The following is a 20,249-nucleotide window of genomic DNA, read 5'->3' as shown; positions in this document are numbered from 1 at the left end:
AATAACCTCATTGGTCTTCTTTCTGTATCTCTTCTCTCCAGACGGAGAACTCAGTTCCCACGACACCAACATAATTACCCACCTGCCCCCTCCCGCCACCTCCTGCAACAGTTTCAGAATAGCAGTATCGCCACTTTGATGGCCAAACGTAGTTTCAGATCGCTGTGGCTCTCTCTGCTCTGAGAGCGTGTCCCAGCTGGGACGTACTGCACGTCACCCACCCGTTGCCGCCGAGCCTCTTGGAAGAGAGTCTCACTGTCTCATTTTGCTGCAACTCACTCAATACACGGTTTTGGCTCATTTGTTTCATTTAGATTTCGATTTTTTTTAGGAATGGATTTTTTTAAAATTTAATTTCATTTTGTAATTATGTAGCCTATTTGCATGGATCCACAGTGAAATCTACAAAGCAAAGTAAATTCAGGGAAAGTCCGCCTGAATTCTGGTCCTCTCCCTCCCCCATCCGCCCACCCCCTGTAGGTTTGATTTCTTTTTGTGTGTTTTGGTTTTCCCTTACACTTTTCTTTTCTTTTTTTTTTTTTTTTTTTTTTGTATTTTTCTGAAGCTGGAAACGGGGAGAGACAGTCAGACAGACTCCCGCATGTGCCCGACCGGGATCCACCGGCACGCCCACCAGGGGCAATGCTCTGCCCACCAGGGGGTGATGCTCTGCCCATCCTGGGCGTTGCTATGTTGCGACCAGAGCCACTCTAGCGCCTGGGGCAGAGGCCACAGAGCCATCCCCAGTGCCCGGGCCATCTTTGCTCCAATGGAGCCTTAGCTGCAGGAGGGGAAGAGAGAGACAGAGAGGAAGGAGAGGGGGAGGGGTGGAAAAGCAGATGGACACCTCTTCTGCACGCCAGGTCGACACTCTACCACTGAGCCAACCGGCCAGGGCCCCTTACACTTTTCTGACACAAGCAAGTAGGGACGTACATAAAGGCACACCCTCTCCTGTCTGGATGAATGACAGGCACTCCACACACTTGCTCCACCTTGCTTGTTTATGCTGTGTCCTGAGGTCACTCTGGAGCAGCACACAGAATCCTTCCTTGTTCCTTTTCTACACCTGTATCGCCCTCCATTGTGCACACCCCTCACTGCTTGGCCCGCCTGCTCCCCGGGGAGGACAGCCGTGTGCCGTCCAGTCTTCCGCTTCAACCTTCCTATGGCGCCGCGCTCTGTGTTCGCACCGTTTCGTATTTCTCACGTCTAACCTTGAAAGGGAGCCTTAGAAATAAGATCGCTCAGTCAAAGGATAAATGTGTATATAATTTTGCTACTATTGCCAAAATCCCCGATTATGTCTTTTTTTATTTTTTACTTGAATTTTTTAACAAGAAAATACATTTACGAGATTTAAACACCCACAGAGGTAAAGGGATAGTCACGTAGCAGCAATCCTGAGCCCTGCCCCAGGCCCTCGTCTTCCTGGGTCTGGCCCACCCACCCCGGGATGCTCCCCACTCCAGGGACGCACTATGGTTAGTTTCTCACATTCTAGAGTGTGAGTGTGAATCCGTGCAGATGCAAAGAGATAGATGGGGGAAAGACAAAGGAAGGGAAAGAGAGTTTTTCTTACTTTTTTAACTCTAGAAGCTAGCAGGCCATATATACCATCCAAACTCTCAACCTCATAATGTACTGCTTCCACCAGGTGGCTGTTCCAGTCCCCTATAGTAAGTAGCCTGTGCCCCAGAGAGGTTGAGTGCATTTCCCAGGGTCACGCAGTAAGTGACAGAGCTGGACTTCTGCTTTGTCTTCACTTTGGCTGCACATTCTGCCCTCCCTGCACGTGTGTGCACATGGACACACACACACACACACACGCCACCTTCAGCACTACCACTCAGAAGATTGCCTACCTGGGCCTCTGCTCTCTAAGGGAGATTTGCTGGTCCCAGAATCTAGGTGTGATGTTCCTGCTCCAGCACACACACACGCCCCAACCATGCTCGGGGCAGCCACGTTCACTTAGAGTTCAAGACCAAGGACCTAGCAGAAAGCACCAGTGCCAGACCTGCGCAGTGAGAGCAGGCCTGGGGACGGCCAGGAGAGCCCCGAACTCTCAGCTAGCGGCTGCGTGTAGCTCAGGGGTCTTCATCCAAGGTCTCGGGTCCACCAACCTGAAGCCAGGTCATTAGTGGGTTCCCATGCCGGTTCCTCAACCATCCTGAGCCTCAGTTTTCTCTTCTGGAACGGCACAGGACGATGGTCCCCATCTAGGCCTCATTGTGCTGCGGAGATGGGGCTGGTCAGTGATGGGCTGAAGTCAGGGCCAGGCACAAAGCAGGAGCTCACCAGACTGCAGCTGCTGTGTGTTTGCCGGCCTGAGATCCATCCGCCGGCCGCCCAGAGCCCAGCCCCTCTGGGGATGAAAGGTGCATAGCGCTTTCCTGGCCTGGAAGGAGAGGCCTCTCCACCCTAAGCTCCCGCTCTTCAGGGATAGCGGGAGAGGACAAGTGGCTCGAGTCCCAGAGTAAATATTTTGATGCCACCACAGTCCAGCCTCCACTGTGGGCTTCGGGCCTGAAGTCCTTGTTGTGCCCTCCCACCGCGCTGCCGGTACCGTGTGCTGCTTCTGGGCTCTTTTTGAGACAATTTCTTGTGATATTGTTGTAAAGTAAAGACACTCTGTCCTTTTTTTTTCCCCCTCTGGCAGTAAAAATTTTTTAATGTAATTGGGCCTAAACCCCATAAAATGACAGTTACCCCGGTTTTGCACTCACTGGGGAACACACTGCACCGTTCATTCTAACGGCGTAATTAATTCAAATTTACATGAATTAAATTAAATTAAGACATTAAACTTGTTTCTTAATCTGCTCCAAAGAAGTTCGGCAATTTAATTGCTATGGAACAAGATAACCGGAATAAGGAGGATATTTAACATACTTATTAAATGCCACTTAGGATTTCTGATTAGTATTTTTAGGGTCTAATTAGTGTCTAATTAACTTGCTATAGGCTATCCTTTCACAATACCAATTAAATTTCAAAACATCCTGTATAAACACGTGTTCACAAAAGGAGAAAATTAAGCATTGTTACAGGCGTGCGTTAATCAGGAGACATCAGAACGGTATTGTTTTATATCTATAAATACCCGTACTTACTTAAACTCATCAAGGGTTGCTTTTCACCATTAATTGCTATTTAATCAACTTCAAATAAATGAGGAAATCTCTGAGACCAGCTGTCATTGTTGGAAATAGATGAAGGAGCCGGAAAAGAGGAGTGTGAGGTGAGGGACCAGGAGGCAGGAAGAGAGGGAAGGGGAGAAGGGGGCTCGGGCAGTGGGGGTGCGGCTTGGAGGGGCTGAGGCTACACAGAAAGAGATGTGGACCCTCCACGGGGTTTTCTTGCTGGCGCCCGCCTCTAGGTGATGGTTAAGATTGAAATCCCAACTTGGAGCAATTAAACTGATTGATTGACTGCTTGATTGATTTTAGAAAAAGAGAAACACTGACCTGTTGTTCCACTTATTTATGCAATCATTGGTTGAGTCCTGTATGTGCCCTGACCAGGGATCGAACCCGCAAACTTGGCATACTGGACAAGAGCTACCCAGCAGGCGTTTATTTTGTAACAAGTTTAAAAGATAAGAGTTATCCATGAACCAAAGTTCCAGCTGTGTAAGAGAACCCCAGGGCAGCTGCTTTCTCAGCATAGATGGAGAAAGGTGTAGGAGGCCAGATGTTGGAATTAGACACCCTCCACTTCCTACTAGCTGTGTGATATAGAGGAAGTCACTTAGCCTCTCTGAGCTTCAGTTTCCTCATCTATAAAAAACAGGGACGGCTTCATGGGTGCCCAGCCTGCACCGTAGCTCAGGGCTCCACTCTCAGAACGACCCTTGGTTTGATGCTCCGCTGCCATCATCTTGAAGTTCTTAATAATTTTTGCACAGGGGAGCCCTCCATTTTCATTTTGCACTGGACCTGCAAATTATGAAAGCTATCTTGATAAGAGATCTGAACTCTCTTTTGTGGGGTTGCTGTGGGAATCTACAAAGCCATCATGCCTCAGGCTTCCTTGCCATCATTCAGTGAATGCAGCAGCACACCAAAGCGAACTCCCAGGACAGATGCTGTGGTTGCCTGCGGGTATCTGGGAGGGGGGACCACAGGGACCTGGGCTCCTGGACTCGCTATATTAGCCCAACCTGTGAGAGAGCGCTCAGCCTCTTCTGGAATATTCTGATTGCCCTGCCTTAATTGCCGGCCTCTCCCTAGCTGATAGCCTGGGAGCCGGAGCAGGAAGAGGAGGTGACCATGGTGACTGCCCGACCCAACTTTCAAGACAGCATCCACGTGGGCTTCGTGTCTGGCTTGAAGAAGTTCACCGAGTATTTCACGTCTGTGCTCTGCTTCACCACTCCTGGAGACGGGCCACGCAGCACCCCACAGCTGGTGCGCACCCATGAGGATGGTAGGCACCACCCAAGTCCTGCATTCTATCCCGCCACGCACCCACCCCTCCTGGGGCACCCCTGGAACACCGTGGGCTGTCTTGCAGGCAATGGTCTCTCTCTGGCTCTAACTGATACTGGGTGGGGTGGGGGGCCTTCTGGGGTACAGTGCCTGGGCCTGTGGGACACCTGAGCTTCAGTGAAATCCTGGACACCTCGCTGAAGGTCAGCTGGCAAGAGCCAGGGGAGAAGAATGGCATCCTCACAGGTAGGCACTGCATGTCACCGAACCGGGGTGGGGAAAATCATCCCTCTAGTTCATCCCTCTGCCTTCCACCTAGTGTCCATCCTAAAGCTCCCAGCAGCCGCTCTTCCTTAGAAAGTACTCAGAGGAGGTTCTCAGCCCCTCTGCTCAGTGACACACCCCAGTTTTCAGCCACAGGCCTCAAGTGGCTGCCACAATGACCTGCACTTCTCCTGCAGTCCCCTCCCTGCAAATGGGGCGTCCCCCTGAGGGTATACCTGGGGCCCCAAGCAAGGTGCTTCCACCTGCCTCGGCCCCAAAGCTTCCAGCGCGGGGCTGACTGCCAGATGGGTGACGAGCCACAAGCAGAGCGGCGGGGCCAAGGCCAGCTCACGGCCACTGCCATACTCATGCCTCCACGGGGATCTCCAGGGTACCGCATCTCCTGGGAGGAGTATAACCGAACCAACACCCGCGTGACACACTACCTGCCCAACGTGACCCTGGAGTACCGCGTCACAGGCCTCACCGCGCTAACCACCTACACCATCGAGGTGGCTGCCATGACCGCCAAGGGCCAGGGCCAGGTGTCTGCCTCGACCATCTCCTCTGGGGTGCCTCCAGGTCGGTGCCCACGCGGGGAAGGGTGGGGCTGATCACCCCCTCAGGAGGTCCCTTCTCCTTCAGGAGTGCTGGCTTTCTCCCCACAGAGCTCGCCCCTCTTGAGCCCACAGTCCCTTGGTTCCTCCCTAGAGCAGGCTACTTCTCATGATTGCAGGTGTCAGGATGGAGGTTCTGTGGGCTCAGCCTGCCCCACTCCCCAATCCTCCCACTGCCCCACCTCCCACTCCTCCATCCACACCAGATTCCACTTAATGGAACCTGTGATTCAGGGGAAGAAGTCTCACTGTCATCTGGAAAGTCCAGATGGGTCCAACCAGTGGCAGTGCGGCTGGGGAGGGACCGACCGGGTGGGAATAATTCAGACCCGGCATGAAGGGCAAGCTGAGATTTACTCCCAACTCTGACTTCCGCCAAGCTCTGCAACCTTGAACAAGTCAAGGAGCCCCTCTGTGCCTCAGTTTCCCCATCTGAATTGATAAGGACGTGGACTAGATAACCATGTGGTGGTCCTGCCTGGATCAGGGAGGCTATGCTTGTGTGAGCAGGCTGGAATCCCTCCACCTGCCCGCTGAGATGGCTGAGGTGCCCAAACTTCGGTCAATTCCAGGTAATAATAACAGTGACAGTGACAAATATTTATGTGGTGCCCACCAGGCTCTCAGCTAAGTGCTTTTTATATGTCAACTCAATCCCTGAAGTAGGTGATACTATCATCATCTTCCTTTACCAAGGGCACTGAGACACAGAAAGGTTAGGTAACTTGCCCGAAGACACACAGCATGTAAGCAGTGAAATTGGGAGTCTAGTTCATTGGCTGTCTGCCTCCAGAATCTGTACTCTTTCTGTTCCTCCTAAGCCCCAGGGTCCCTGCTATGAAAACGAGGCTGCCTCCCACCCCCACCTCTCCTTCTCATCTCCTTGGGTTTGGGAGAAGTGATCAGTTTGGTTTTGTGCGACCTCCAGTGCCTCAGGAACATCTCACACCATCCAGACCCCAGGAGAGGAAGCCTCGCAGGCCCAGCTTGTTTGCAGGCCCCGAGAGCCTCCCCTGGAGGATCTCAGCCCCCAGCCCTGTCTGAGGGCCTTGGTGTGAATGTGCTGAGGCATGCGCGCAGGGACAAGGACTGTGTTGGTGGGACGAGGCCGCACCATGCTCCTCCTCAAACATTTCTAAGAAAAGTGTGAGGCCGCACCCTCTGTGCCCTGAGAGTCCTGTTCCATGAGGACCGACATCCTTCTCACCCCAAATTGCCCCCTATCTTGCCTTCCTTTTTCAGAACTCCCAGGGGCCCCCACCAACCTGGGCATCTCCAACATCGGACCCCGCTCTGTGACCTTGCAGTTCAAGCCGGGCTATGATGGGAAGACCTCCATCTCGCGCTGGCTGGTGGAGGCCCAGGTAGGTGCGGGCTGTCAGAGGGGAGCCAGAGCCCAGCAGCCCAGTCCCGGCCTTGGGCGAGCACATGCTCTTAGGTGCAAAGTCATAATTACTTACATCTCTGTGAGTTTTCGCATGCAACCATCAGATGGGCAAACACACCAAATACTGCCTCACCTCCACACCTGTGCACACAGATGCACAGCAGTCCCCTCCGGTTAGCGCAGTGACTGGCTGGCCTAGAAGAAGAGCCAGCTGCGACCTTCAGCCTTTATTTTATTATTATTATTATTATTATTATTATTCCCATTCCCCAACTCTCCCTCCCCTTTGGCAACCATCAGCTTCTTCTCTGTATCTGAGGGTCTATTTCTGTTTTGTTTTGTTTATTTTTATTTTTTTAGATTCCACCTATAAGTGAGATCATGTGGTATTTGCCTTTCTCTGTCCGACATATTCCACTTAGCGCGATATCCTTTAGGTCCATCCATGTTCTTGCAATGGCAAGATTTCACACTTTTTCTTTTTGGCTGAGTCCTATTCCATGGTATACATGTACCACATCTGTATCCATTCAGGAAAGCAACACTTTGGTTACTTTTATATCTTGTCTGTTACTAGTAACACTGCAGTGAACACAGGGATGAACATTTCTTTTCAAACTCGTATTTTGGATTTTTCCAGATAAATACCCAGAAGAGGAATGGGTGGGTCGTGTGGTAGTTCCTTTTTTGATTTTTTGAGGAATCTCCATACTGCTTTCCACAGTGGCTGCACTAACTTGCATTCCCACCAGCAGTGCAGGAGGGCCCCTTTTCCCCACGTCCTCGCCAGCACTGTTGTTGGTTGCTTTGCTGATGAAAGGCCTGCAGCTCTTTAAGCCCAGGATTCTCGGCCGTGGCTGCACAGGGGGAGCATTCAGCAGTTCCAGTGCCTGGTCCCACCCTAGAAATTCTAATTCTGATTCAGCTGGGCTTTTAGAAGTCTGCCAGGGTGCTCAGGGGCGTCGCCTGGGAAGCTTGTTAAACACAGATTCCTGGGTACCCGCCTCAGATGATCGGCTCGGTCTAGGGTGGGGCACAGGAGTGGGTTTATAACCTGAGATTCTGATGTAGGAGGGCTCAGGGTCACAGAGGAAGTCACATTTCAGGGTGTGGAAAGATGGTGACCCCATCTGGTGCCCTCCAGGTGAGGCCTGGGGTTTGAATCAAGACCTTCTCTGGGCAGGGCTTGTAGCTCTTAGAAGCAGAGGCTCAGAGCAGCTGCCGTGGGCCTGCACTGCAGAGAGGGCGATCTAAGGCTGTCTCCCTTCTCCAGGTGGGCGTGGTTGGGGAGGGGGAGGAATGGCTGCTGATTCACCAGCTCACCAACGAGCCTGACGCCCGCTCCATGGAGGTGCCCAATCTCAACCCTTTCACCTACTACAGGTACCGGGGCAGGGAAGGGGAGGACTGCCCAGACCGAGACAGGCTTCATCCCTGGGGTCCTGCCCTCACCATCTTGCTTTTCCCCTTCCCCCCACCCCAGCTTCCGCATGCGCCAGGTGAACATTGTGGGCACCAGCCCACCCAGCCAACCTTCTAGAAAGATCCAGACCCTCCAGGCACCCCCTGACATGGCCCCGGCCAACGTGACCCTGCGCACAGCGAGTGAGACCAGCCTGTGGCTCCGCTGGATGGTGAGGCCCCTCGAGGGTGGTGGGCCTGGGAGGTCTCCTTGATCCTCATCACCTGCAACGGAGCCATTGTCTCCAAGGGGCCACATCAAAGGGGCGTCCACGGGATACCCACAGCTCCCTTCTCTCTCTCCTACACCTCCAACCTGGAAGGGTGCCTTCGCCAAATGAACACATGCCCACGCAGAGAGAGGAACCCGGACCGCACTGAGCATTGAGTATTAAGCGGCACCCTGTGCCAAGCATTTTGCATTTTTAATTCCATTTAATCGTCCCAGTAATCCCGCAAAGGATACATTAGTATCCTAATTTACAGTTAAGAAACAGAGGCTTCGAGAGGTTAGGAATTCACCCGGAGGCACACAGCTCCCCAGGGTGGGTCTGGGATGCAGAGGTGAGCTGTCCCACCGCACCAGGCCAGAGGGCAGAGGGCTGCTTCTGAGGTTGAGGGGGAGGGGAGGGAGGGACCTTCCTTCCCAGACCTTCCCCACAGATGCGGTTGCCACTGCGCTAGGTGACCCTGCAGAAGGGACTAACACTAACACACTGAGGGCGTGCTCTCCCATCAGGTGCCATTCTAGGAGCTTTATTCAAAGTCAGGCTTTGAACCCTGTCCACAGGCTTCTGGGGGAGTCTGGTCCCCAAAGTGCAAGCCCTAACCACTGAGCCCACTGCTATCTTGTTTTCTGGGGAACAGAAGGGACCATTTCTCCCCCATTTTCCCCCAGGACACCATTCAGGCATGGATCCCACAAAGTGGCAATCTAAGAGGTGCTCAGGGCAAGTGGGAATTCTCAGACAAATGAATGTGGGAGCAGCGGCCCACAGCCCAGCTCCTTAGAGAGTCGGAAACGCTAGCTTCAGGAAGAGTCTGCCTCCCGGGTCCGTCTGGCCACACGACTCTTTCTGTGTGTCTCCCCATTAGAACGTTCGCTAGTGGTACAAAGCCCAGCTCGCCGAGTGCCACATGGTGGGATTTACAGAGAGCCGGGACTGCCTTTCATGTGTGTGGACAGTCTGACAAAAGGAGCGAGGGCGCCATCAGCCCTGGAAAACGTTGGTTGTTAGTTATGAGGCCCCGCCCGGGTGGCGGGCGCTGAGCAGAGCTGCCGGCCGTGCCCCAGGCTCAGACCACCTTCTCACGGCTGGTCTTTCTGTCCCTCTTCTCCCAGGCCCTGCTCGCCCTGCTCCCCTCCAGGTGGCCCTGCCCCGCTAACCCCCTGCATCTCGCTTTAAAGCTTACCCATACTAAAAGGTTAAAGAGTCTGATGCTTGCAGAATGTGTGATGGGGTTTGGAGAGGGATAAAAGGCACTTGCTGTCCCTGGTTCCTCCAGTCCTGCTTAATGGTGCACGGCCCGTTACCTTTCCTTAGCAGGTTAGGGAGCGTGCACGCAGGCCCACCTTGATTGCTGTGTAATGGTCTCTGGTCTGCCTCACTGAGCATCTGGGAGTGGGCTGGCCGGAGGGAGGGGTTATGTAAGGCGTGAGGCAGAGCCTGAGGAACGGGAGGAAGTGGGGTAGATTCTGGGGAGCCCATGGGAAAGCAGAATGGGGATGAGGGCTCAGGGCTCCCTAGCTGCAACTCTGCCGCCTTCAGAGGAGAATCAGAAGACCGGCCCTCAGCTGACATCTGCTTCAGAGCACAGCCCCCCGCAGTGTGCATGTACCTCCACTGCTTTCAGCATTGCCCAAGTTTATCCGAGCGACCCTGCACCAGAGACCACAGCCCCGCCAGCCTAGTCATAAGCCCCAGGAAAAGAGGACGTTTCTCCTCTTTGCTGAGATTCAAACAAGGAGAAAGAGACAGAATACAGCAGGAGAGGCTGAGGTTTGCTGGACAGAAGGACTTCCTGGTAGTGACTGGTGCCCCATCTATATGCGGGATGTTGTCCCCCATGCTGACTTCTCCAAGGCAGGCATAAGCTGAGGCCAGGCATATTGCAGGCAATGGATAAACATAGGTTGGCAGCCTGAGAGAGGTGTTAGGTGGTAGACAGCCAAGGCCAGCGGTTCCCTGCTCGTCGGTGTACTGGACACACAGGTTTGCTGGGCTGGCCTCCTGGGTCTGGTGCCGTTGGCAGGGTGGGAGTTCGTCACATGCTCAGTAAAGAATGGATGCTGCCTGACCAGGCAGTGGCGCAGTGGATAGAGCGTTGGATTGGGATGCGGAGGACCCAGGTTCGAGACCCCGAGGTCACCAGCTTGAGCGCAGGCTCATCTGGTTTGAGCAAAAGCTCACCAGCTTGGACCCAAGGTCGCTGGCTCCAGCAAGGGGTTACTGGGTCTGCTGAAGGCCCGCGGTCAAGGCACGTATGAGAAAGCAATCAATGAGCAACTAAGGTGTCGCAATGCTCAACAAAAAACTAATGATTGATGCTTCTCATCTCTGTTTCTGTCTGTCTCTCTCTCTGTCCCTGTAAAAAAAAAAAAAAAAAAAAAGGAATGGATGCTGCCTCTCCTTAGAACCTGATATGGAGAGACAGGGTGATGGGGGCCATCAGAAACACAGTTTCACAATCTAAGCCACACCTGGTGGGATGGTGGGCAGAATAATCCTGAAGACTTCCTGAAGGAGGGGGCACAGGCCAGGCAGTTCTCTGTACACAGGGTGGGCCTGGCCTCACGGCACTGTCTGCCCACCCTGCCCTCCTGCAGCCTCTCCCGGAGATGGAGTACAACGGGAGCCCTGAGTCGGTGGGCTACAAGATTAAATACGGCCGGGCAGACAGCCGCGGCAAGACGCTGAGCCACGTGGTCCAGGACCGCGTGGAGCGGGAGTATACCATCGAGGACCTGGAGGAGTGGACAGAATACCGCGTCCAGGTCCAGGCCTTCAATGCCATCGGGAGTGGGCCCTGGAGCCAAATGGTGATGGGCAGGACGCGGGAGTCAGGTACTGCCCCCTCGCACCAGCCGCCCGGGACTTCCCGTGGCCTGTGGCTGAGACTCCCCTACCCAGCCCTTGTCTCCCTGCCCTCAGGGTCTTCCAAGGGCATAAAAGCTGGAGCTGCTGTTCAAACATGGCCTGGGCTCACTGTCCTGTTTGTGCTCACATTCCAGCAGAGCCCCGTGTTGTGCTCACCCCACAGCTGTGCCCACTGCTCACACTATGCCCACTGCCCCTGCCTCTGCCCTCACATTTAACCCTGACACCAGGGGTGCCCGAAAGAGCATTAAGCATGGGGATTGCGTTAGTTCCCAGAACATTCCAGAAACACAACCAGCAGCTCATAGGGGCCTGGCAAGGGATCACCCACAGATTATGAGCCTGCAGCCAAGCCTCATTTGTCCATATGTGGTTTGCCTCCGGGTGGCTTTTTCCTGGCCCTTTAAATGAGCTGTCCTTCCCCACCCTGGCCCCCACCCCAACTCTCACTGCTGTGCTGGCAAAAAAATGCAGGTTCATCCTAATGTTAGCCTGAGCAGAGGATGGGGTGGGGGTGGGAGGGCTAATCTGAACAGGAACAGCATCTGTGATATTCCAGAGCCAAAAGGAATCGTGGTGGGGAAATTCTATACTGGGGCCTGTGCCCTGTTTTCTTCCTCCGGTCCCACTCTACTCCCGTCCACTGTAGAGTCCACTTTGAGTCCTGACATTCTCTTCACTCCTTTCCCCCTCAGTCCCGTCCTCTGGCCCCACCAATGTGTCTGCGCTGGCCACCACCTCCAGCAGCATGCTGGTGCGCTGGAGCGTGGTCCCCGAGGCTGACCGCAACGGGCTGGTGCTGGGCTACAAGGTGAGTCCCGGGTCTGAGCATGGGGGAGCCTGAGGCCCTAACAGGCTCCTCCACCCAAGGTGCCCCATCCTCTTGATCCCCTGGGACCCAGGCCTCTGCTTTCTAGAGTAGACACAAGGGATCTCTCTGGTTTCCCATCCATCAGTTGCCACGGCAACCAGAGAGTTCCCCACCTCAGTGGCGGGGAGGCTTCCTTGGGCCTGCTCCATCTTCCCCAGGAGCACGCTGGGTGCCCCAAGCCTCACTCTCTGCTCCAGTGGGCCCAGCTTCAGTGTCTATTATCTTCTAGAATTCCTCCCCCAAACCAAGTCTGTCTGCGTTGTCCAGCCCTGACCTGGTTGTTGGGAGATGTGACTCGAGCTCCCAGCTCTGCTACTGCTGGCTGTGTGACCTTGAGCAAATCACAAGCCCTCTCTGGGATGGATGCTGTCTCGGGAAACTTTCAGCTCCAAGGCTGAGTGCATCTCTGGGTCCCCCATCCTTCCAAACACTAGCTTTCCTGTTCCCCGTGCCTTCCTGGGGCCAAGTGCTCCAAGGATCCCAAGTCTATCCCAACCCTAACCCTGCCCCTCAACTCCTGGGGAGGAGACTTGGGAGAGGAGCGGGCAGGCAGACCCAGGCCGAGGCCGTCACCCTGCGCTGGGCTCCGACAGGTGCTGTATAAGGAGAAGGACTCGGACTCCCAGCCCCGGGTCTGGCTGGTGGAGGGGAACTCCTCCCTCAGCGTCCAGCTCACAGGCTTGGGCAAATACGTGCTCTACGAGGTCCAGGTGCTGGCCTTCACGCGCATTGGGGACGGCAGCCCCAGCCACCCTCCCATCCTGGAGCGGACGCTGGATGACGGTGAGTTCCAGCTCCTGAGAGCCTGAGCACCTCTGTCCCCCACCCGGGGTCACTTTCTGTTCCTATGGGGAGCCAGTCACTGAGGAGCCAGCAACCCCCCCACCAGTGGATGCTAATCACAGACGGTGCATCCGTAGGGGAGCAAGGGCCTCACAGAGGCAGTCTGACACCTGAGTCTTGTTCTCTCCCTGGGACCAGTGTCTGGAATGGAGACCTTGCACCTGTTTTGATTTCCTGTTCGCCTGGGGCAGGTTCACTGTGAGTCAAGGTTTATGCAAGGGAAAGGCTTGATTTTTCCTGGGCATGAGCCTCCTTGTCCTGTGTGCACAAGAGTGACCCCAGCGGGGCTCTGGGCATTCACCCCTGCAGCCAAGGCTGACTGACAGGTCCTCTGCCCCCACCTTGTTTCCCCACACACACATACTCTTAGACTGCCCCCAGAAACATGGGGGATCCAGACAGGAATGCAAATGGAAGCCCAAACACCATATGTCTATATATTCTAAAGTTATAAATCAAGCTAATGAGCTGTTAAATTAAATATGTTCTATCCTCCTGCCTCGACAAATGTATCCTCATGTGACCTGCAAAACCAAGTTTAAGTTTGGAATCTCCACCTGCTGTGCCTACTGTGTCGGCATGAAGCATCACGGGAGGAGTTCCACCCCCACTGCCCACCCCCAGGTCTCCCTACCCCCTTGCTCTCTCCCACCCTCTCTTCTAGCCCATGGCGTTCAGTCTCCACCCACACACCTCAAAACAGCCGCCCCTTGGCCATCCCATAGTCCAGAGGCACAAGTCCTGAGGTGTGAACCTGGGAACACGCCCGTGCAGGCCCTGGAAGCCTGCTTAGGGCTGTCTGGGCAGGGGCTTCCAGGGTCCCAGGACTCCAGAGTGAGGTCTAGAAAGAGGAGTGGTGTGCTCGGGGTGGGCACCTCCCCTTGCCCCACGGCCAGTTCACCACATAGGGCCAGGAAGTCAGAGCGGTACCTTCTAAAGCGCAGACGCCCTTTGCTCCCTTCTGAGGGCACGAACATATATGTGCATGAGCACAGACACTGAGCTAAGGGAAGCTGGAGTCTTGGTCCCTTCTAGTTCCTGCCAAGTAATGCCTGTTCCAAGGGCAGAACCCTCGCTGATGGCATCCTTGTGTTAGGACAGTGTGTTAGGAGCATCACTCCGTGCAATTTTGTTGAGCAAAGTGCCACCCCACTATGCTGCTCTGCTAGAGCTGAACCTGGCTCAGGGCTGAGCAGCAGCCGCACTCACTGTCACCCTCTTCTCCTTCGTCCCCTCAGTCCCGGGACCACCCGTTGGCATCCTGTTCCCAGAGGTGAGGACCACCTCGGTGCGGCTGATCTGGCAGCCTCCCGCTGCGCCCAATGGCATCATTCTTGGTAAGCCTTCACCCTCCCGCGCCCTGGCCACAGGAAGGAGGAGGTGTGAGGCCTGAAGGAGGTGAATTCAGGGTTGGCAGGAGGAAAACCAGGCCAGGAGGTGCCCCCATCTCCTCAAGGACGTTTCTGAGTCTTGCTTCTCACACTAGAAATCTCAATTTGTATGATGCTCAGCTGGGGGGCAGGGGCAGGGCTCACTGGTTAGCTTTGTGCCCTCAAGAGCCCCAAGTCCCCAGCCTAGTGGCCATCTGGTAAACATCAGCTGCTGTTCCCAGGTGTGGCCGGGTGAAGGCGCCCTGGCTGGCTCAGCAAAGCCACACCCACAGGTGGGAAACAGGAGCTAAGGTGGGGGGAGGGATGGTACAGATCAGATGCAGTATTTCGTATTCAGGTTTCTCCTTTAACACATACAGCCTCACGGGAGAAGGCTCATGGGCTGAAAACTTGAGCAAGTCAGTTCTTCTCATGGCCTCAGCTCCCTCACCTGTAGAGCAGTGGGTTGGACCCCCTGTGCCTGGCCTAGGCTCTCAGTCCCGACGTCCTGCAACACCTACCCCAGATGAACGCTCAGAAGGCAGACTGGAGACGGGAAGGGCGGGTGCTTTGGATCTAGAAAGACCTGGGCTGGGTCTCCAGCTGAGTCCCTTCCTTGCTAGCAGTCTGGCCTCACCGAGCCTCACTTCCCTCACTCAGGGCTGTTAGGGGGTCACAGACACTCTGTATAGAGCACCCGTCCATGCCCCCTCACAGTCTCCCTCCCCAAGTGGCAGCCGAGGACACAAGAGTGACCAAGAGGGCTTCACGCAGGTGGGCTTCAGCCAAGGGGACCCCCGTGCAGACCTTGTGGTGGCCGAGGAAGGAATGACCCTTTCTCGGGGCCCTGGGGGCAGCTTGCCCTGCTTCTTAGAGCAGCCCTTGTCCTTCCATCCCCCCAGCTTACCAGATCACACACCGGCTCAACGCCACCACAGCCAGTGCCGCCACCGTGGAAGTGCTTGCTCCCAGTGCCCGTCAGTACACAGCCACCCGCCTCAAGCCGGAGTCTGTCTACCTGTTCCGCATCACCGCCCAGACCCGCAAGGGCTGGGGGGAGGCCGCCGAGGCCTTGGTGGTGACCACCGAGAAGAGAGGTGACTACCCACAGGGGCTGGGGGGGGCTGAAGAGCAGCCAGAGGGGCCCCCACCCAACTCAGGTGTTCAGATCCTCTCCTTGTGGATGGCTGGGACCCACCAGTTAGGAACCGCCTTGCCCTGGTGTGGCATGGAAAGTGGCTCACATGCCTGACAGTCAAGGTCAGCGAGGGCTCTAGTAGGATCCCAGAGCTGAGCTAGGAGTTCCCCTCCAAGGGTCCTGCTCTGCCTCGGCTCCCGTTTTTCCACAGGGCAGGTCAGTGAGGCCCCCTTCCGGGACTGTCCAACTGGGTGGAGGATGCCGCCCTGGTGCCACACCCAAGGTTGGGTTTTCCAGAAGCAGACCTGAGACCCACATTCCTATGAATGTGACTTATTGTACAATGTTCCCAGGAAAAACCAGAGACATGGGGCAATGTCCAGAGACATTTTGGTTGTCACACTAGGAGGGAGGTGCTACCAGCATCCTACTGGGGAGAAGCCAGGATTCTGCAATGCACCCAGCTGTGTACAGGGCGGACTCCATAGCAAAGACTCTTCCACCCCACCTGCCAGAGTGCTGAGGTTGAGAAGGCCAGCGGGAGGGCGTGGGGCAGGGTGGAGGAAGCCGAGCTCAGGCAGGGCGTGAAGCGGTTTCCCACAGAGGGAGACAGCCTCTGTCCCAGCAACAGAGGACAGCATAGGTCCCGTCTCAGCTCTGTGGCACGCAGGGAGAGGAGCTGGGGTATCCACAGCTGGGGTATCCACAGCTCCTCACCATCATTCTCTGGCTGCCCTCAGGAGGTATAAATTCCCAGGTACCTGGGCCTCTAGCACCCTGAGGACTGGGTCGCTGACCAGGTGCCACACAGGTGCTGGTTGCTGGCATGGAGGAGAGGCGTCAAACCTGAGCCCAGAGCACCTCCTTCCCCCCCTTGGGGGAGCACACCCTCTCCCCCACCGCCCGCTCACGGGCTCCTCCCCACTCTGCAGACCGCCCGCAGCCCCCCAGCAAGCCAGCGGTGCTGCAAGAGGACGTGAAGGCGCGCAGCGTGCTGCTGTCCTGGGAGCCGGGCAGCGACGGGCTGTCCCCTGTGCGCTACTACACCGTCCAGACCCGAGAGCTGCCCAGCGGCAAGTGGACCCTGCACTCTGCCTCCGTGAGCCACAACGCCTCCGCCTTCGTGGTGGACAGGTGAGTCCGCCAGCGCCTCCGCCCCACCCCTCCAGCCCGGACAGCGCCGTGCGGTCCCTGGGGCAGGCTTTCCCGAGCGGAGCCCGCCCCTCCAGATCTCATCCACAGCCCGCCTCCCCCAGGACCTCCGCCCACGCACGCTCAGCCCTGCGGGTCTGCCCACACCGCCCTCCTCTCTCTGGAGCCCTGTTCCAGCTGCCTCTTAATTATCTGCTCCTGGAGCCCAGGCGCCCCTTAGTGAAGCGCTCGCCATCCTTCATTAGCGCTGTCTCCTCGCCAGGCGGCCTCTCCAGCTTCATCTCTAATAGGCGAGCGGAGCTTCACGCCCAAATTCTGGCTTCAGCTTAATTTCTCGTGGGTCGTATTTTTTTTTTTTTTTTTTTTTTTTGTATTCCATCTGACGTGACGGAGAGTTTTGAGCAATCCTTTCCTCCTTGCCCTCCACCCGCCATAAATCTAAAAGGAAGCCTGTTGCCTGGAGAGGAAATGAAACAGAGAGATGAAGTGTGGTTAACTCTTGAGAACCTCGACCGCTCCTCAGCTGGCTGGACTCGGGACAGGGGCGACTGCTCTCGGGGGAGGGATTGTTGGTGCTCTCCTAGCAGCGTGTTCCTTGGAGGTGGGAAACACGCAGTCCTTCCTCCTGGGACCTACGGCTTATCATGGAGCTATAGGGGTGGCCACACCCCAAGCCATCAAGGTCTAGGGACAGCCTGGGAGCTCAGGACCTCCAGTGCCTGGGCCCTGTTTGTCCCCTGTAACTGACCTTCCTTCTGAGCCTCGATGTGCCTATCTCTCTGCGCAGTGGATCGGCGCCCCTGCCCCTCCCCCCAGCAGAGGGGATCCCTCCATTCATTCAACCTGGTTCCCCTACAGGCTCAAGCCCTTCACGTCCTACAAATTCCGAGTGAAGGCGACCAATGACATTGGGGACAGTGAGTTCAGCGAGGAGTCGGAGCCCCTGACCACCCTGCAAGCTGGTCAGTGCCCCCATCCTCGGATGTCTTTCTCTTGGTCCATTGGGCACTTCCTGAGCACTAGACAGTCTCTTCTATGGTGAGAGGTCTCCAAAGACAGGAGGGGCAGCGGGCCTGCTGGGCCCTTTGTCTGGCTCCCTCGGCAGAGTCCCAGGGAGGTTTGGGCGGAGGAGTGCCCTTTGCTATGAGCTCAGCACCCACCACCGGCCTGGATCCTGGTGTATTTGTTCTCTGATGTCCCCCAAGCTGGTGGCCAACCCCAAAAAAGTGGGGGAGCCTCAGCAGCAGCATAAGAGGAGAAGAGAGGAAGGGGCTCTGGGCCCTTGGGTTTGGGCTGAGGTCAGGTCCCAGCGCCTCGCTCCCTTCGCCCTGGCCCTTAGTTCTGCAGTTGGGGTGGTAGGCGCAGAGGTTGACTTAAGGTGGAGCTGCCCACAGTTCAATGTTCACAGAATCTGGTCCCTGTAGCCTCCCAGGGGACCCAAGGCCCAGTCCCCAAAGTGCACCTGTCTGCCTCTCTCCCCAGCCCCCGATGACGCGCCCACCATCGTGTCGGTGACACCCCACACCACCACCTCCGTGCTGATCCGGTGGCAGGTATGGCCCAGCAGCGGGACGGGCCAGGCATCAGCCATTGCCCACCTGCAGCCCCTCTGAAGGGAAAGCCCTTGAAGAGAAAACAGGGAGGACCCCCCCAAACCCTCCCCCAGCCCAAGCCCTCCTGGAGGAGGACATCCTCAGATTACAGTGACGTGGCTGGGTGCCGGGAGAGACCAGAGCAGACCAGGGCCATCGTGGCAAGGGGGGCTGGGAGGTGCCCACCCCAGTTAGGGTTGCAATTAAGGATCAGATGAAACCTGCCTTGTCTCAGCAGGGTTTTTAAAAGAGGCATCATAAAAAAATAGCTCTCGCCTTCCCCAGAAGCCTGCTCTCCTGCTCATCTGCCGACGGGAGCAGAAAGCAAAGCAGAGGCAATCAAGGTGGAGAGCTACACACACTGAGCATACACATGCACCCGCCCTGCTGGGGCCCAAGAGCAGGGAGTGGAGTGGGCTCCCAGGAAACTCCAGGGGATGGTGGCTGGGTTGCGGGCCGGGGGACCAGCAGGCTGAGGGCAGCTGGCGATCACGTCAGGGAGCTCCTAGGCAAGGACCTGCTCTAGGAGGAGAGCCAGGGTCAGGCTAGGGCCCCGACGGTGCTGTGTGAGCTTGGCAAGTTCCTAAACATCTCTGAGCCTCGCTTTTCTGCTCTGGTAAATGGCGTGGCAGGGTGATTCCTGTGCTTCCTTGCCTTATAAGGAATGCTGCAAGGATGAAGTAACCTCATCAGAAATGCTCAACATCACTTTGATTTCTTTTCCTAGTTGAGACTCAGTCTCTGCCCTGTGGCCCCAGGAGGCAGAATGGGGAGGGGGGGAGGAGCAGAGTGGAGGTGGGGTAAGCTGCGATGGTCCCGGTCCCTCTCCATTCCCCACTCCCTTCCCTGCAGCCACCAGCGGAGGACAAGATCAACGGCATCCTCCTGGGCTTCCGGATCCGGTACCGAGAGCTGCTGTATGAGGGTCTCAGGGGCTTCACGTTGCGCAGCATCAACAACCCCGGGGCCAAGTGGGCAGAGCTGACCTGTGAGTGACATCCTGTGGGACTCAGGAGGGTGGGCGGGCACACTCAGCTCCCTGCCTGAAGCTCTCAGCTCCTGCAACCAGTCTAACCTTAAACCCTGCCATCTACCCCTGTGTATCCCTCTCACTCCTGTCCCTTTAGTCACTGAGGGTTTATTGAGCACCTTCTATATGCCCTAGACACAGTGAACAAAACAGACAGGATCCCTGCCCTCTTAGCGTGAATGCTGAGGGAGGAGCCACATGCTTGAGAAGTAAGCCCTGAGCTAGACGTCTAAGGCTGTTGGCATGACAGCTGGACAGCTGTGGAGGCGGCATTCCGGGAAAGCCTAAGCCAGTGTCAAAAAAGGCTTTCCTGGGGGATGGACACTGATGGATGTTTCCATGTCAACCAGTCCAAAGAGAAAGGGAGAGCCCAGCATGTGTAAAGGGCCTGAGGTGGGAAGGAGTACCAAAACCCAAGCCTGGTCACCTCCCAATGGAAGCATTCTGTTCTGCTCTGGGCTTCCCAGAACCCAGCCTGCCTCTCAGAGAGGTGGAAACTCCAGGGAGAGTGACATGGGAACAACCTGTTGCATTTGGGGGTGAGGAGGGTTACTTTGGTAGCATGGTGGCTGACAATGGGGTCCAGAGGCTGGGAAGCCAGTTCGAGGCTAGTGCAGTCACATAGGCGAGAGTGTGAGGTTGGAACCAGGGCGGCTAGCTTGGGATGGAACTGAGGGCAAGTACTGGCGATGACGTGCTGTCGGCTCAATGACTGACACATGTGGGGGATGGGCCAGGTGAGAGAGGGAGGAGTCCAGAGGACTTGGGTGCCCAGGTAGGTGGTGGACCACTCACCACAGCGGAGACTAGCAGGAGGGGAGGAGCCAGTCCAGACCCTCTCTGCTTTGAGTCTTCCTCCCATAATTCCCTTAACCCTTTGGTGCCGTGTCTGCAAGCGGGAATTGCAAAATGATGGACTGCACGGCGAAGGCACATTAATAGAGAAATCAAATGTAGTGGGTTGAGCAGCATGCATTATTTTATTTATTTTGC

General features: G+C 55.9%; 1 protein-coding gene across 1 annotated transcript in view; it reads left to right on the top strand.

The window, feature by feature from the left end:
• Positions 1 to 20,249, top strand: part of SDK2 (sidekick cell adhesion molecule 2) — a 271,566-nt gene that overhangs the window by 213,105 nt on the left and 38,212 nt on the right. Inside the window, exons 19-33 of the mRNA XM_066235214.1 lie at positions 4,236 to 4,431; positions 4,581 to 4,679; positions 5,088 to 5,279; positions 6,557 to 6,678; positions 7,975 to 8,084; positions 8,185 to 8,335; positions 10,990 to 11,227; positions 11,956 to 12,071; positions 12,725 to 12,914; positions 14,213 to 14,311; positions 15,247 to 15,441; positions 16,415 to 16,616; positions 17,493 to 17,596; positions 18,117 to 18,187; positions 19,079 to 19,214. Coding sequence (XP_066091311.1) covers positions 4,236 to 4,431; positions 4,581 to 4,679; positions 5,088 to 5,279; positions 6,557 to 6,678; positions 7,975 to 8,084; positions 8,185 to 8,335; positions 10,990 to 11,227; positions 11,956 to 12,071; positions 12,725 to 12,914; positions 14,213 to 14,311; positions 15,247 to 15,441; positions 16,415 to 16,616; positions 17,493 to 17,596; positions 18,117 to 18,187; positions 19,079 to 19,214 — 2,221 coding nt within the window. The remainder of the gene's footprint in view (positions 1 to 4,235; positions 4,432 to 4,580; positions 4,680 to 5,087; positions 5,280 to 6,556; positions 6,679 to 7,974; positions 8,085 to 8,184; positions 8,336 to 10,989; positions 11,228 to 11,955; positions 12,072 to 12,724; positions 12,915 to 14,212; positions 14,312 to 15,246; positions 15,442 to 16,414; positions 16,617 to 17,492; positions 17,597 to 18,116; positions 18,188 to 19,078; positions 19,215 to 20,249) is intronic.

This window comes from Saccopteryx bilineata, chromosome 6 (assembly GCF_036850765.1).
Source record: "Saccopteryx bilineata isolate mSacBil1 chromosome 6, mSacBil1_pri_phased_curated, whole genome shotgun sequence".
Classification (NCBI taxonomy): domain Eukaryota; kingdom Metazoa; phylum Chordata; class Mammalia; order Chiroptera; family Emballonuridae; genus Saccopteryx; species Saccopteryx bilineata.
Note: the sequence above shows the minus strand (reverse complement) of the source record. Positions and strands in the feature narration are given on the sequence as shown.